Source organism: Myxocyprinus asiaticus, chromosome 50, assembly GCF_019703515.2.
Source record: "Myxocyprinus asiaticus isolate MX2 ecotype Aquarium Trade chromosome 50, UBuf_Myxa_2, whole genome shotgun sequence".
Lineage (NCBI taxonomy): Eukaryota > Metazoa > Chordata > Actinopteri > Cypriniformes > Catostomidae > Myxocyprinus > Myxocyprinus asiaticus.
In genome coordinates, this window is record NC_059393.1 from 23699978 (window position 1) to 23716672 (window position 16695).

The 16695-nt window shown below is 36.7% G+C and overlaps 1 protein-coding gene and 1 long non-coding RNA gene across 2 annotated transcripts; one reads left to right on the top strand and one right to left on the bottom strand.

The window, feature by feature from the left end:
* Positions 1-394: 394 nt before the first annotated feature.
* LOC127439239 (uncharacterized) lies at positions 395-2268 on the top strand. The gene is made up of 2 exons (XR_007896888.1): positions 395-1584; positions 1670-2268. It is a non-coding gene; the product is annotated as an uncharacterized LOC127439239 (long non-coding RNA).
* Positions 1406-7166, bottom strand: s1pr4 (sphingosine-1-phosphate receptor 4). The gene is made up of 2 exons (XM_051695398.1): positions 7030-7166; positions 1406-5182 (listed from the first exon to the last, which is right to left on the bottom strand). Exon 2 carries the CDS (start codon positions 5042-5044, stop codon positions 3872-3874), a length of 1173 nt encoding a protein of 390 aa, XP_051551358.1. The 5' UTR covers positions 5045-5182; positions 7030-7166; the 3' UTR covers positions 1406-3871.
* Positions 7167-16695: the final 9529 nt, after the last annotated feature.

Sequence of the window (16695 nt, forward strand, 5' to 3'; positions counted from 1 at the left end):
ATAGATAGTAAAAATGAATTATGGTGAGAGACTTATTTTAGGTCGCTCTGTCACTTTCATTTATTCGTATGAAAAATGGAGGACATCGGGTGCATCATAAATCTACCTCAAGACTGTTCACACCCTCCTGTCTAACTTTGGCTTTTCTTTTTTGCTCTTTTGCTGTAACTAAATATTGGATATGCCCAGGCCTTACATTTATATGGAAATCTGTTCGATTACATTACAATGTTTTTAAGTAAAATAAATCTAGAAAAGAGGATTTTTATTTTATTTTAGTGTATTGGTAGTAGCAATAGTTTTCTTTAGCTTATTTCCAAACGAATTCCTAAAGGAAGAATTGCTAAATAAAAGAGATTTTTGACAATTTATTAAATATATATATATATATATATATATATATATATATATATATATATATATATATATATATATATATATATATAAACATGAGTGGTGCTTGCCTGTGCAAACCTTGTCGCTAGGGTGTTGTGGGTGGTTGCCACAGTGTTGCTATGCAGTTGCTAAGGTATTCTGACCATTTTTAGAGTGTTTCTGTGCAGTTGCTAGGGTGTGCTGAGTGTTTACCACAGCGTTGCTATGAAGTTACTAAGGTGTTCTGAACATTTTCAGCGTGTTGCTATGCAGTTGCTAGGGTGTGCTGGGTGGTTCCCACACCATTGCTATGCATTTGCTAAGGTGTTCTAAATGTTTTAGCATGTTGCTATGGAGTTGCTAGGGTGTGCTGTGTGGTTGTCACAGCATTGCTATGCAGTTGTTAAGGTGCTCTAAATGCTTTTTAGCCTGTTTTACTTGTTAGTGGTAGTGTTGGGTGGCTGCCACATCATTGCTATGCTGTTACTAAGGTGTTCTGTATTGTTTTCTAGTGTGTTGCTATATGGTTGCTAGGGTGTGTTGAGTGGTTCCAAGAATGTTGCTATGTAGTTGCTAAGGTGTTCTGAAAATTTTTAGCATTTTGCTATTTGGTTGCTAGGGTGTGCTGGGTGTTTACCACAACGTAGCTATGCAGTTGCTAATGTGTTTTGAACAGTTTTAGCACGTTGCTATGCAGTTGCTAGGGTGTGCTGAGTGTTTACCACTGCATTGCTATGCAGTTACTAAGGTGTTTTGAGCATTTTCATCGTGTTGCTATGCAGTTGCCAGTGTGTGCTGGGTGGTTCCCACACCATAGCAATGCATTTGCTAAGGTGTTCTATTCTTTTTTTGCATGTTGCTATGGGGTTGCTACGTTATGCAGTGTGGTTATCACAGCACTGCTGTTCAGTTGTTAAGGTGCTCTAAACGGTTTTTAGCCATGTTGTGTGGTTGCTAGGTTGTGTTGGGTAGTTGCCACAACATTGCTGTGCAGTTGCTAAGGTGTTCTGAGCATTTTTTTTTGTGTGTGTGTGTGTGTGTGTGTGTGTGTGTGTGTGTTGCTCTGCAATTGTTAGGGTGTGCTGTGTGGTTGCTAGGGCATTGCTAGGTGGTTGCTTTCGAGCCCAAATAAAAAAAAAAAAAACAATTCTACCTCACATCTTTAGTGTTCCACAGAGGAAAGTCAAATGGATTTGTCACAACATAAAGGTAAGTAAATGATGATGACAGAATTTATATTTTGTGGTGAACTACTTCTTTAATGCTTTTCTGATGGATTGATTCTATATTGCAGGTATTATTCTCGCAGAAGAATCAGTCTTGTGGCCTGACTTGAACCATTTTCCTCAGTCCGCAGCATTGACAGCTACTTGGAAAGATTTGTGCTACTCAGAAACAATTATAGTTCATAAATGCATCAGTGGGAAGGAACTGCAGGGATGAAAGCGCAAAGCCTCTTATTTGAGTTTCACAGCAATCTCAGATGCCTTTTATCATAAGCTTAGAGACTGACCAGATTTCGTGACGTGGACTCTTTAAGTTATTGGATATTCTTTTGTTGCCTCCGCCACCATGTAGTCAGTGTGTTTGTGGTCCAGACCAAAGCTGTGCACTTTATAATTGGTTTAAGTTGAATGAGACCAGCTGTGCAATAAAGCAGCAAAGCCGTGTGAAGGAACCCACAGAACCGGCCGTCCATAGATCCTTCTGGGTCACGATCCAGAGAGCGCAAGGGAAGTTTCAGAAAAGAATTTCACATCTGTGCCAAATGTCATGTTTTAAGTGTTTGAAATGTATTCTGTTGTGCTGTTTAATTACTGTACTTGCTATACAGATGGGAAATTTTGTACAAGAAATATCTTTTTAAATTAAACAAGATACTATACAGTTTGATTTGTGTTTGTTTTTCCCATTGTTAACCCAGTTGATAGATTTATCTTATTCAATCAGTTTAAATGTTGAATTCAATTGCATTGACTGTAAAGTCAACATGTAATCAAAATGGACTATCTGAAAACATCTGAAATAAGATGAAATTGATTCAAATCAGTTCTGATCTTCACCTAAATAAACAGTGAAAGTCAATTAATTCAGCAATGGAGGGTGGGCCAGTCTAGTCGGTCTGCACGCAACTTTACGCCCTCTAAACAGAAGCCCATAAATCCATGTTACCTTCAGGATGTCATAAAGTCGTAAACTGGACTGTAATCATCTCTGGAATATGGAACAGCAGTGGGTGAGGGCTGTAAAGATTCAAAACCCCTGCTATGAAATATCATTATAGTTGTTATGTGAACATTTCTCCTGGAATGGATGGTCTTTATTGACAGGGCTTAAAATGTTAGATCAGGAATGCTTTTAACTACTACAATGAAGTCTAGCTGCTTTGGGGGCTGTTAAAAAACAATTAACTTATTTTTAAAAACACAGATCTTTTTTTTGCTTTCAGCTTGTATCTGAACATATTGCCTTACAGCCCTAAAGGCATGTTGTTTGAGCCTTAACCTGACTCAGAAATAGACACTTTAAGGTATAATAAAAATCTTCAAGGGAATCTACAAATATGTGATCATTTCAATGAAATCAAAGCTCAATTTTCGAATTTGACATGATATAAATCATGTGAATCTTAAAGAACAACTAAGCTAAGTTTGAAATAAAAAGACATGATTCCCTTTGAAAGAAAAACCTGCATGCTTTCACAAAGTCTGTATATTGTCTCCCTCTTGTGTTCAATGGATATTCTTGACTCTCAGAGATGTCCAAAGAAATCTTTCAGAACAATTTTTATTTCCAAAATTTTAATCATGTACAATTACAGATATTAACCTGAAACAATAAAAAAAACTTTAAAAGTGCATGTACAAATATAAACATCTCTTTCTGTAACATATGAAAATAGACTCTTTTTTTTTTTTCAATGGTTAAATTATACCTTTTACATTCTCTTAGAAAACACAACTATGAACAGAACTGTTTATTTGACCATTTTACAAATCTGACTTCTTGCTTTCACTCAGTCCTAATCTTGTACAGAAATGCAAACTCAAGCTACAATAATCAAGCCACATTCATTATTGTGGAAATAATAATTCATCTGTGCCGCTGTACACTTTTATGGTACCTACCATGGCTGGGGTTGGGGGGATTGCTAAGGGGTGCACAGCCCCACTAGATCGTCCTTGTGTCTCCCAACCTTCCACCCCCATCCCCAGTCAGAATGTGAAACAACCAAGGGGTGCTACAATGGTAAGACGAAAAGAGAACCTATTGCCCACCCTGCAGTTCAAAATGCACCCCAAAGATCACATTTTTGTTCTGTCCCTAGTACCCACAAACTTTTTGTCCTTTCAGCAACATTTGAGTCTCTGCAAAATATAAAGGTGTGCATGGAAACTGACGTCAGCTGTTGAACGGGTGAAGCCACACTGAAGCGTTTCAGACCTAAGGAGGAGTAGGTGCAGTTCCTGTGGTGAAGGTGAAAAACACCTGTGGCCTAACCGCTTGACGCAGATAAACAAGAAGTGGTGGAGCTGAGGCGTGTTTTCTTGCTGTTCTTCGGTTCTGGCAGTGGACTGGTGCTCAGATTTCGCATCTTGCTGAAGCTGTTGCACAGGCTGCTGCGCCGACTCCCTGAAGTGCTGGAGGTTTCCTTAGACATGAATGTCTTGGGATCGCAGAGTCTTGCCTTCAAGCAGCAACAGCAGAGGAGGGTTGAAATAGCTTTACGCAGTTCCAGACTGCCGAACGAGTAAATTAGCGGGTTCATTGCGGAGTTGAGCACAGCTAGTGCAATGACCCAATCTGGACTGAAGAGAGTGCTACAAGTTCGAGAGTAGCAGAAGAAGTCCACCAACAGAAGGATGAACAAGGGGCCCCAACACACCATGAAGACCCCAACGGTGGAGATGACGGCCTTCAGGAGCCGCAACGAACGCTTGTGGCTGCGAACGGACATCATCTCGGTGCTGGTTCGAACGTGGCAGTAGATTGCAAAATAGAGAGCTCCAATTGTGAGTAGAATGATGAAGAATATGATCAGAGCAAACAGGATATAGCTCTTGGAGTAGAGCGGCAGAAGTGTAGAGCACCTTTTCAGGTCACAAACACAGTTCCAACCCATCAACGGCAGGAAGCCGATAATCAGTGCCGTTATCCAGCACAGCACCACCATCATGTAGATACGGTAAGTCTTGGTGGCCGTTTTCTGGTGGACGGGCTTCATCATAGTAGTGTAGCGCTCCACAGCAATCAAGAGCAGGCTGAAGATTGACGCCGCAAGCGCTACGAAGAGAAGTCCCTCACGGAATAGCCAGAGAACTGGGCTTAGCTTGAAAGTGCGTTCACCTGACATGCAGATGTTCACTACGTAAGCAGAACCTGTTAGCAAGTCACTAAGAGCGATGTTGGCGATGCAAATGAATATCCAACGATGGCGTAGGCGGACGCGAAACAAGACGGCCAGCAGCACCAAGAGGTTCTCCAGGATGATGAAGACGCTGAAGCAAAGGAACAGGACCGTGATGACGCTGGTGCCGCTCTTTGAGGGTTTTCGGTGTTGGAGGCGTCTGGTGAAGTTGTAATGCTCCAGAATGACACTGTAGCTACTACTCCAATTGTGGACGTCTGGACAGGAAGAGGCGGAGCTGGACGAACGCAGGACCTCCATGGTGTGAGACCTATGAGCGTGGAGTTGAATCTCACTGGGGTTGACCCTCTTTCAATCAGACTCCAGGCAATCAGACTCCAGCTCCAGGATCAGTCACCTGAGAACAAGTCCTGGAGATCCTTTTCCTCTCAGAATACCCTGATGGAAAACAGTAAATTCAACAGTTAATTCATTGAGTTGGGTTCACTAATTGAAACAGCCCTAAAATAAATAAATAAATACATACAATTTTAAAAAATCAGCCATTTCGTAGAACTAAGTAGAACCTTTTCCTGGATAAAATCTTTTGATGGTGCTGGAACAACATTCCTATCACACAGACATAGTCCTAACCTCATTTGTTCCACAAGAGAAAGAAAGTCATACAGGTTTGAAACAACATGAGGCTGAGTATTTTCATTGTGGGTGAACTACCCCTTTAACCATTAAAATAACTCTTTGGCTGAACTTGATTCAGTCATGGACAGTGGTTCCACATGTTTGAAATGAGTTTTCATGAAATAAAATTACCATATAATGTCAACTTAAATATTTCAAGTAGAGGGAACATAGCTGAATCAAGTAAACACAACAAAATTAAACATATCAATTTGATTTTAGCGATATGTTACAGTGTATGCTAAATACATGCTGGTGGGAAGCACTACTGGGTACAACTTGGTCACTATGATATAGTTTGCACAGCAATTCCTCAATGCATAAAGCAATATATAAAAAACTCAATGGTATGTCTTGGTCCTCAATAGGCTCAATCTCCACTCCTCACCATGATAGAAACCCTCAAAACTACAACATAAATTCTTCCAGATTTCAACACAATAAATCTTTGAACACTAACAAATCTCCCACACACGCACACACACAGGCACACACACGTGCACGCACGCACACACACACACACACTCAATTTTAACATTAAATCTCCCTGTCGAGTCCTATGCAACCCATGCTGGGAACTAGAAATCCTCTGCCCAGTTTCAGTTAACCAATTAATAAACATTCATGTTGTTCCAATGCACAGTGATTAAGTAAAGCTGACAAGACACTTTTTTGTTGTTGAATCAACTCAGTTAATTTAAGTTCCCTTGGTTACATGATTTTTGAGTAATATGAAAATGGGAGGATTAAGTAAAACTGACCATTTCTTTTGAGTGTACCCATTAAATCTGAGGGAAATAGTAGGTTAAGAATTTTGTTGAAACCCCTGAACCCCAGAACTCTATCCTTAAACCTAACCCTAAGTATGATAAATTGATTGAAATATAATTTCAGGAACCCATGCCACTTGGTAAAATCACGGTCACTCAAAAAAGTGATTGTGGGGAAAAGCATATTTCTGCCAGGCTCTCTTGTGGTTTCTAACAGGTGCATTTGGTGCCAAACCATCTTGGATTTGAAGGGATTTCTACACTTATTGCAGGGACAGTCCCTCCTGGTTTTATGCTTGAATGTGCAATACCATCACATATCTTTAATCACAGTGTTGCAAATGTCCCGTATTTTGGCCGAAATGAACGCCTGTTGTCTTTAATTGCCCCCCCCCCCCATGCAGTGCAAATGTGCAAATATATATATATATATATATATATATATATACACACACAGAGAGAGAGGTAAATAACACAATTTGATTTCAGCTCACCATGTGTAAGATGCATTTATATACCTCCAGTTTCACTACTGTATTTGTGGTTAGTCTGTATTTCAATCTGGCACGTTTAAAGTGCCAACACGTGGCTGTGCAATACGGTAACCACAATGGATGTGTAAATAAATTTGATTGAAATAATTAGAAAGTTAATGTTAAAAGCCATTCCCAAAAAAAAAAAAAAAAAAAAACAATATGAAAAAGACAAACATTTGTTTTGCTTTAAATTGCCACTAAATATTAAATATTACAAAACATATTTAATATGTTACAAATAAATTATCATTTTAACATGAAAATCATATATTATGGATTTTGTTTAAGGATCTTAACTCACCTGTTAATAGTGATGCTGATGTAATTAATATTGAGCAATTGAGCTCTGGTGCCGAAGGCTTGAGGATTGGCTCTCTGATCATCTTTATACCATGCAGTAACAAGGAAGGAAGCTGTCTTGCAGATTTGTGACACACCCAATGGAGAAAGCAAACAATTCTTAGTTTGTACACCTTCTAAAATGATCGTGACACAATATGAGCAAATCATGGATTGCCATGTAATAATCATGTTACGTTGCATACAATACCATTTGGACATGAACATTGTTAGGCACCTAACACAATCCGTATAAGATATTTAAAAGGTCAAAACATTTAGGTTGAAAAGTCTCTCTTATCACTGTCTAGACAAAACAGTCAACATTTAATGAACACATTTGAACACATTTAATTTGTGACCCAGAAATAGTGGATTTTGAAAAACGAAAACAAATGAAAGTTCTGATATAAAATGAGCAAGAAATTCTGTATTGGTCACTAATCAAATAAGCACATTTTATTTGTACAAATGGTCTGATTGTACTCAACTTGTTAGGCTGATAATACAAGATGTAATCTTTTTTTTTTTTTTTTTTTAAGTTAGTTATAAAAAAAGTGCAAAACTGACAGTTTTGTTTTATGTTATTAGAAACTGCAACAAAAATTCCCCTTGGAGGAACAATAAAAGTTTCACACAGCAAGAGAGTTCATTGTGTTCCTTCACCGATTTGTATTTGGCACGTGTTGCAGTAATAACAACTTTTTGCAAGACCCTTTAAATACAACTGATGCAGCACCAATATTCTTACAACAGCTTTGAAATTGGAGTAACCAAATATTTCTCAGAAGCCAGTCAGCAAACAGGAAACCCAGATGACCAATAAGTGGCCTACTCCCTTTACTGTTTTCAGTTCACCTCAACCAGCTGGGTGGAAACACACACTCACACACACACACACACACACACTCACACACACACACACACACACACACACACGTACATGCACACACACACACACACACACACTTACACACATACACACACACACACACGTACATGCACACACACACACACACACACACACACACACACACACACACACACACACACACACACACACACACACACACACACACACACACACGTACATGCACACACACACACTCACACACGCACGCACACACACACTCACACACTCTCACACACACACACTCACACGTACATGCACACACACACACTCACACGCACACACACTCACACACTCTCACCCACACACTCACACACTCTCACACACACACACACACACACACACACACACACACTCTCTCACACACACACACACACACACACTCTCTCTCACACACACTAACACACTCACACACGCACACACACGCACGCTCAAACACACGCACACTCACACACGCACACTCACACACACGCACGCACACACGCGCACGCACGCACACACACAGGCACACACGCGCGCGCGCGCACACACGCACACACAGGTACATGCACGCACACGCACACACACGCACGCACACACACATGCACAGACACACACACACACACACACACACACACACGTCGATAATCCAGCACAGCACCACCATCATATAGATACGGTAAATCTTGGTGGCCGTTTTCTGGTGGACGGGCTTCATCATAGTAGTGTAGCGCTCCACAGCATCAAGAGCAGGCTGAAGATTGACGCCGCAAGCGCTACGAAGAGAAGTCCCTCACGGAATAGCCAGAGAACTGGGCTTAGCTTGAAAGTGCGTTCACACACGCGCACACACACGCAGGCACATGTACACACACACGCACAGACACGCACACACACGCACATACATAAACGCACAGACACACACACATGCATACGCACACGCACACGCACACGCACATGCACAGACACACGCACACACACGCACACACACACACACACACACACACACAAAACTTGCTTTTATATCATTGTGGGGATTTTATACAGATCTAATGATAATTTCTATCCCCTAAACCTAACCCTCACAGAAACCTTTTTGCATTTTTACATTTTCAAAAAATCATCGTTTAGTATGTTTAATAAGCCATTTCCCTCATGGGGACCGCTGGCTGGGCCCCACAATGTAGGTGATCTCAGGTTTTACTATCCCTGTGGGGACATTTGGTCCCCACAATGTAACATAAACATGTACACACACACACACACACACACACACACACACGTTGGTATTTGTGGTTTATGAGGACTCTCCATAGACATAATGATTTTTATACTGTACAAACTATAGATTCTATCCCCTAACCCTAACCCTACCCCTAAACCTAACTCTCACAAAAACTTTCTGCATTTTTACATTTTCAATAAAACATCATTTAATATGTTTTTAAGTGATTTAAATTATGGGGATACTAGAAATGTCCTCATAAACCACATTTATAGCATAACACCCTTGTAATTACTAGTTTATAACCTAAAGAAAAGTCCTCGTAAACCACCCAAACCCGCCCACACACTTCTCAATGGAGAATGTTTTGGATGTGCATTATATTGTATATAATTACAATAATGATCCATATTCTTCACACACGTTTTGTACTCCACGTTAATGTTGATTACTGTTGAAACTATCAAGTTTGTGCTTGAATAGTCTTCATGTGTTTTAACCTTTGATTAATCAAGAGTGAAAACTATCTGATTTGTTTTTTTCAGTTTTCCTTTTTATCTATACATTAGACTGTGTCTTCAACAGAACCCTGCAGAAAGATTGAAAATACCATCTAAATAGATTCACACAGTTTCTTCATTTGTCTTTTGCATTCTACCATCCTGTCAATGTTTTGGTAAGATAAAGGAGGGGGGACTTCTGAAACTACCACATCCTGAGGTAAGCAGCAACACCCTTAACACCCTTAACAGTTGCTAACGCCCTGTCATCACACGCTTGCTCTGAAAATAAAAAAAGGGTTATCAGAGAAACCCACAAAACGCAAAACTCATTATTAAAGTGACATCGCATAAGCACAAGCTGAAACTGTGAAATGCATACATACAGCGGGCCCTAAGAGGGACTTAAAAATGTGCAAGTGTCTTTGCATTACAACACAAATATCAAATATCATGTTCCACTAACTTTTGGCAACCACAGTGTCACAATACTACAGTATCTATTAATCTAAAATGCAAAAATATTTTTTTGTGAAATGTTTTGCTTGAAAACTCATTTTACAAATAAAACTGATGACTAAATTGCTGTTGTAAAATTGTATGTATCTAGTCTTGTGTACATGTATACAGTCTTAATGCAGTTCTGTGTCAGAATAAACAGCATTCATCACAGGTCAAGATCATAATTGAATATACACAGTGACCTCTGTTAGCAGTTTACTGTAATTACATCTGAGTTTATTCACACAGGCTGTACTGCTTTTATTCTAACACTGGGTGGTGCTCTCTGCTCACCTTTTTCTAGACTGCACTGAACATGGTTTATATTCTCTTACATGAAGTAAAATAACAGTTGTACAAATGAAGTAAAGTAATATTACAGGCACAGGAACGGTTTTCTTCCTCAGGACATCCACCTCATGAACAGTTCAAACTGCCCCCAAATACTTTCCTTTTTGTCAACACAACCATGTGCAATATTCAATCCATCCATTCCTACTTATATCCATATTTTATTTATATTCTTTAACATGTCCTGCCTCTTCTTCAATACGTTACATCACCTGCACATAACTGTATATCTGCATATCAAATATTCTAACAACATTATTGCGCTATTGTATATTTCTCTTTTTATTTATCTGTTTTATATATATATGCTTAAATGTATATGTTTGTATGTATGTATATACATTGCATTCTCTTTGCACTTGAAGCTTCTGTCACCATGACAAATTCCTTGTGTGTAAGAATACTTATATAAAGTAATAAAGCTCACTCTGTTTCTGATTCTTATGTTACATCTATGTCAGTCACAATAACCCTTAATATCAACAATTACTATCATTGCACAACTTCAACTGCTTTTGTTCTTTTTTTTATTCTGTAGTTGCAGCTGCAATTTCTTATGTAGGTGTGCTTGGCATTATTATTATTATTATTATTATTATTAATAATAATAATAATAATAATATAATAACAATATAATAATAATAATAATAATATAATAACAATATAATAATAATAATAATATAATAATAATAACAATATAATAATAATAATATAATTATAATATAATAATGATAATAATAATAATAATAATATAATAATAATAATAATAATGATAATAATAATAATAATAATAATAATAATAATATAATGATAATATGATAATAATAATAAAAATAAAAATAATACTAATAATAAGTATAATAATAATATTAATATAATATAATAATTATAATATAATAATAATAATAATAACACAATAATAATAATAATAATATAATAACAATACAATAATAATAATATAATAATAATAATAATAATAATATAATAATAAAAACAATATAATAATAATAATATAATAATAATAATAATGATAATAATAATAATAATAATAATATAATAATAATAATAATGATAATAATAATAAAAATAAAAATAAAAATAAAAATAATAATAATATAATAATAATAATAATAATAATAATAATAAGTATAATAATAATAATATAATATAATAATAATAATATAATATAATAATTATAATATAATAATAATAATAATAATATATAATAATGATAATAATAAAAATAATAATAACAATGATAATAATAATAATAATATAATATAATAATGATAATATAATAATAATAATAATAATAATAATAATAATAATAATATCATAATAATTATAAAAATAGTAATAATAATTATAATAATAATAATAATAATAATATAATAATAATATAATAATAATATAATAATGATAATAATAATAATAATAATAATAATAATAATAAAAATAATAATACTAATATTGAAGCTTTTAAATTCAAAGAACTAACAAGTGTGACGCCTGGGGGTAGGTGCCCAATGCATGTGCGGAGCATGTGGCTCGGTCGGTGAATGTTGGTGCAATTCAGTTTGTCTGCAGTGATTCTGCAGAGGATGGCCTGGTCCGAAATCAGCTTTGATGGAGTTAGGAGCGTGTGGTCGGAGAAAACTTACATTTTCTCTTGAGATGACAAGTCTCGAGGAAATAGAACTGGGAATAGATCAGAGACTAAAAGAGGTGTGGAAAACAGGTGAAGATGAGGACGAAATGGAGGTAGGATGGACACAGGTAGAAGGAAGGACAGGAAAATATGCAACACAGAAGAGGTAAGAGGAAGGATCAGAATATAGTTCCATAGATAGTGAGGGAGAGGAAGTTGAAAGGGATAAAAATAGGAAGGAATAATACTGAAATATAAAGGAAGAGATGGTACAGCAGGAATGAATCCAATGGCATTGACTCATGAATTAAGGAAATTAGTAGGTGAAATTAAATTAGCTAAAATACTACAGGACAGTGCAATGATGATAACGTGCAATAACCAACAGCAGAAAAATAAAGCAATAAAATTCAAAATAGTGGGCAAACAAATGGTAATGAACTATAAGATAGTTGGTTAATGGGTGTATGGAGTGATATCTGGGGTCCCATTGGGAGTTATAATGGAGTTATAATGGAGGAACTAAAAAAGAAACTTGAAGGAGGGAAAATCATGGAAGTAAGTCGATTGCAAATGAACAGAGAAAGGAGCAGAGTCAATAGTTTTCCGTGCGACAAAATTTGGAAGGTGAATATTTGCCAGATCATGTAAAACTAGGTTGCATTATTTACCCGGTAAAGATGTATGTGGCTCCCCCTCTGAGATGTTATAATTGCCAAAGATATGAGCATATTGCGAGAGTATGTAAAGCAAAGACGAGGTGTGCACACTGTGGAGGAGAACATGAGTATGGGAAGTGTGAAGTAGTAGCAGAAGTGAAATGATGAAATTGTGGAAGATATCACAGTGTGGCATATGGAGGATGTGTGGTCAGGAAAAGGGCAGTGGAGATACAGCAAGAAAAAGTCAAGCATAGTATAACATATACGGAAGCAGTAAGGAAAGGACTTATAATGGACAGTCAACAAAGTCAGGAGTCATGGGTTGGATAACATTGATTGTTATTAATCCTACAGTGGAATGCAAGAAGTCTATGTGCTACTGGTCAAGAATTTAAAGGGTATATACATCATATGGTAAATAAACCAGATGTAATATGTATCCAGGAAACATGGTTGAATCCTAGGATAGATGTGGTTTTAAAAGGATATACAAGTTTGAGAAGTGGCAGGGAAGAAGGTAAAGGTGGTGGGTGTTTCACATTCTTAAAAGATGGAATACCTTATAGAATCTTGGAAAAAATGAGAAATAATGGAATATATAGTAGTGGAAATAGAAACAGAAAGGAAGAAATATGTAATAATAAACTTCTATAATCAGTGCCAAAAATCAACAATGGAGAATATAGAAAGTATAAAAGGTCAGAGTGGTGAAAAGGTGATATGGTGTGGGGATTTTAATGTGCATAACACATTATGGGGTGGAGAAAGAACAGATATAAATGGAATGATGACTGAAGAATTGATGGGAGTGAAAAACTTGGTATGCTTAAATGATGGGAAGAGTACACAGGTTGATGTGAAATCAGTATTAGAGTCAACACTGGATCTAACACTTGTATCAAGTACATTAGGAAGAATAATGAACTGGGACGTTTTAAAGACATTTACAATTGGAAGTGATCATTACCCAGTAACAAGTACAATCATGAATACTAGTGAGATAAGGAAGGGAAAACAAGGAAATGCGGGAAAATGGAAGTATGAGAAAGCCAGTTGGGAAACATTTAAGATAATGAGTGAGGAAGGACTGGATAGAATCGGGATTAATTAAGAAAGCATAGATAGGATAAATACAGAAATAGTTGCAGCCATAAAGAATGCTACAGAAATATGTATTCCAAAAAGTAAAATGAAAGAGGAAGGAGAGGATAGTACCATGGTAAAATGAGAAATGTATAAAAGCAGTAAAAACAGTAAGGCTTCCTAAGCAACCAATTGGCCCGGTTGCTAGGGTGGGTAGAGCCACATTGGGGTAACCTCCTTGTGGTCGCGATAATGTGTGGTTCTCGCTTTCGATGGGGTGTGTGGTGAGTTGTGCTTGGATGCCGTGGAGAATAGTGTGAAGCCTCCACAGATGCTAGGTCTTCGCGGTAACGCGCTCAACAAGCCACGTGATAAGATGCATGGATTGACGGTCTCAGACGCGGAGGCAACTGAGATTCGTCCTCCGCCACCTGGATTGAGGCGAGTCACTACACCACCACAAGGACTTAGAGCGCATTGGGAATTGGGCATTCCAAATTGGGAGGAAAATCCAAAAATAAAATGAATAAATAAATAAAAGCAGTAAAGAAGAAAAGGAAAGCATTTAAAATACTGAAGAAAACCCTCAACTGGGAAAATATGATAATATATAAGAAATCTCAAGCAGAAACAAGAAAAACAATAAGAGAAGCAAAGAAAGAATACTGGAGGTAAAAACACACCTATACAAGAAATATGGAACACGATTAAAAAGATGAGTGGAGAATATGATTATCCAGCGTTAAATATGGAAGATGAGAATGCTATAGAAGATAAGGAGAAAGCTGGAATGCTCAGGAGTGCATTTACATACATAAACAGATCAGACAGTTTGACACAGGAGAGTAAGAAAATGAGAGAGAAACTGTCAAAAGAATATCCACATCTATTGGAAAAGAGGGAAACATGGAATGGTATGTTGGATGTACCATTCTCAAATCAGGAATTAAAGAGAGCGTCATTAAAGAAAATGAAGGTATCAGCACCAGGACAAGATGAAATAAGCTATAGTATGTTAAAGCAACTCAGCGAAGACTCTATATATAAAGTTTTATAATAGAATATGGGAGGAAGGAGTTTTAACACAGAATTGGAAAGAAATTAATAATACCTACTGTATAAGGAAATCAGGGAAAGTCCAAAGCAAACCATTAAATTACAGGCCTATATAGCTTTAACTACACGTTTATGTAAATTAATGGAAAAGATGATTACTGATCGATTAATGTACTCTCTGGCAGAAAGACATTTCTTCTCCCCATACCAAAGTGGATTTAGAAGAGGAAGGGGAACAATGGACCCTATCATACATTTGGAGGAAGATATAAGAAGCCTTAATATGTACAGAAACAGTAATAGCAGTATTGTTTTGATGTGGAAAAGGCTTACGACATGTTATGGAAGGATGGACTGCTAATAAAATTAGATCAGATTGGAATAGGAGGAAGAATATTTAATTGGATTAAAGATTTCCTAATTGAAAGAAACATTAAAGTGAAGATTGGAGAAGTTATATCCAATAGGGGCTTGATAGAAAACGGGACATCCCAAGGAAGTGTCATAAGTCCATAAATATTTATTATTATGATTAATGATGTTTTTGCTACAGCTGATATTAATTTGGGTAAACTGCTGTTTGCAGATTATTGAGCCCTTTGGTTCAGAGGAAGAAATGAAGAATATATACAATTCAACAATGATAAGAACAGTGTTTGACTATGGTTGTATAATATACGGATCAGCATCTAAAACTCAGTTAGGTAAATTAGAAAGAATACAGTCTCAAGTATTAAGAATATGTTGTGGAGCATATCCATCTTCTCCAGTTCTGGCTTTGCAGGTGGAGTTGGGTGAGATGCCAATGTACTTAAGAAGACAGCAATTAATAATGTCACAATGGGCTAATTTAAAAGGTCAGAAAGTTTAGCACCTGACCAAAAAGGAGTAAGAAGCATGTTGTGGACATGGAAAAGGAAAGGAAACTAGCTTTGGTTGGATTATTGAAGATTTAGTACAAGAAATGAAATTAAAGGAGTATAAAGTTGCATCAATAGTAACTTTACCTCCAACTCCATTATGGATTATGCCAAAACCTAAAGTAGATTTATTCCTATTAGAGACAAGGCAAGGAAATGACCAGATGGTAACAGAGACAGAAATAACACAGTCTTACTCAAGTTTATACAGATGCATCTGAAGATCCAGGAAAAAGACATTTGGGAATTGCTTATACCATCCCAAATTTGAAAACAGCAGAAGGAAAAAGGATATCAAATCATGTTTCAATGTTTACAGGTGAATTACTAGCAATTATGATTGCAACACAAATTATAAATGACAGGATCAACTAATACTCTCATTTGTTCAGACTCTAGTTCGGCATTATTAAGTCTGGACGCTCAATATTCTGATAGTAGACAAGACAGAGTGGTGGGGATTCTCAACAAAAAAAAAATCAATGATGAAAGAAGACACTGACATGCAAATATCATATAGTAGATCAGAAATTAAAGCGGTAATGAAAAAGAAAATAATGCAAAAGCGGCAATACCATTGGGATAATGAGGGAAAAGGGAAGACATTTATATTCAGTACAACCATTGGAAGGATATCAGGAGGAAGAAGGAAAGAAGAATGCATTATACCAAGACTCAGATTGGGGCATACAGGGTTACATAATGCATTTAATAGGAAAACATCCAACAGGGTTATGCAGCTGGTGTGGGGTTAAAGAGTCAGTAGAACATGTAATGATACAGTGCAAAGAAT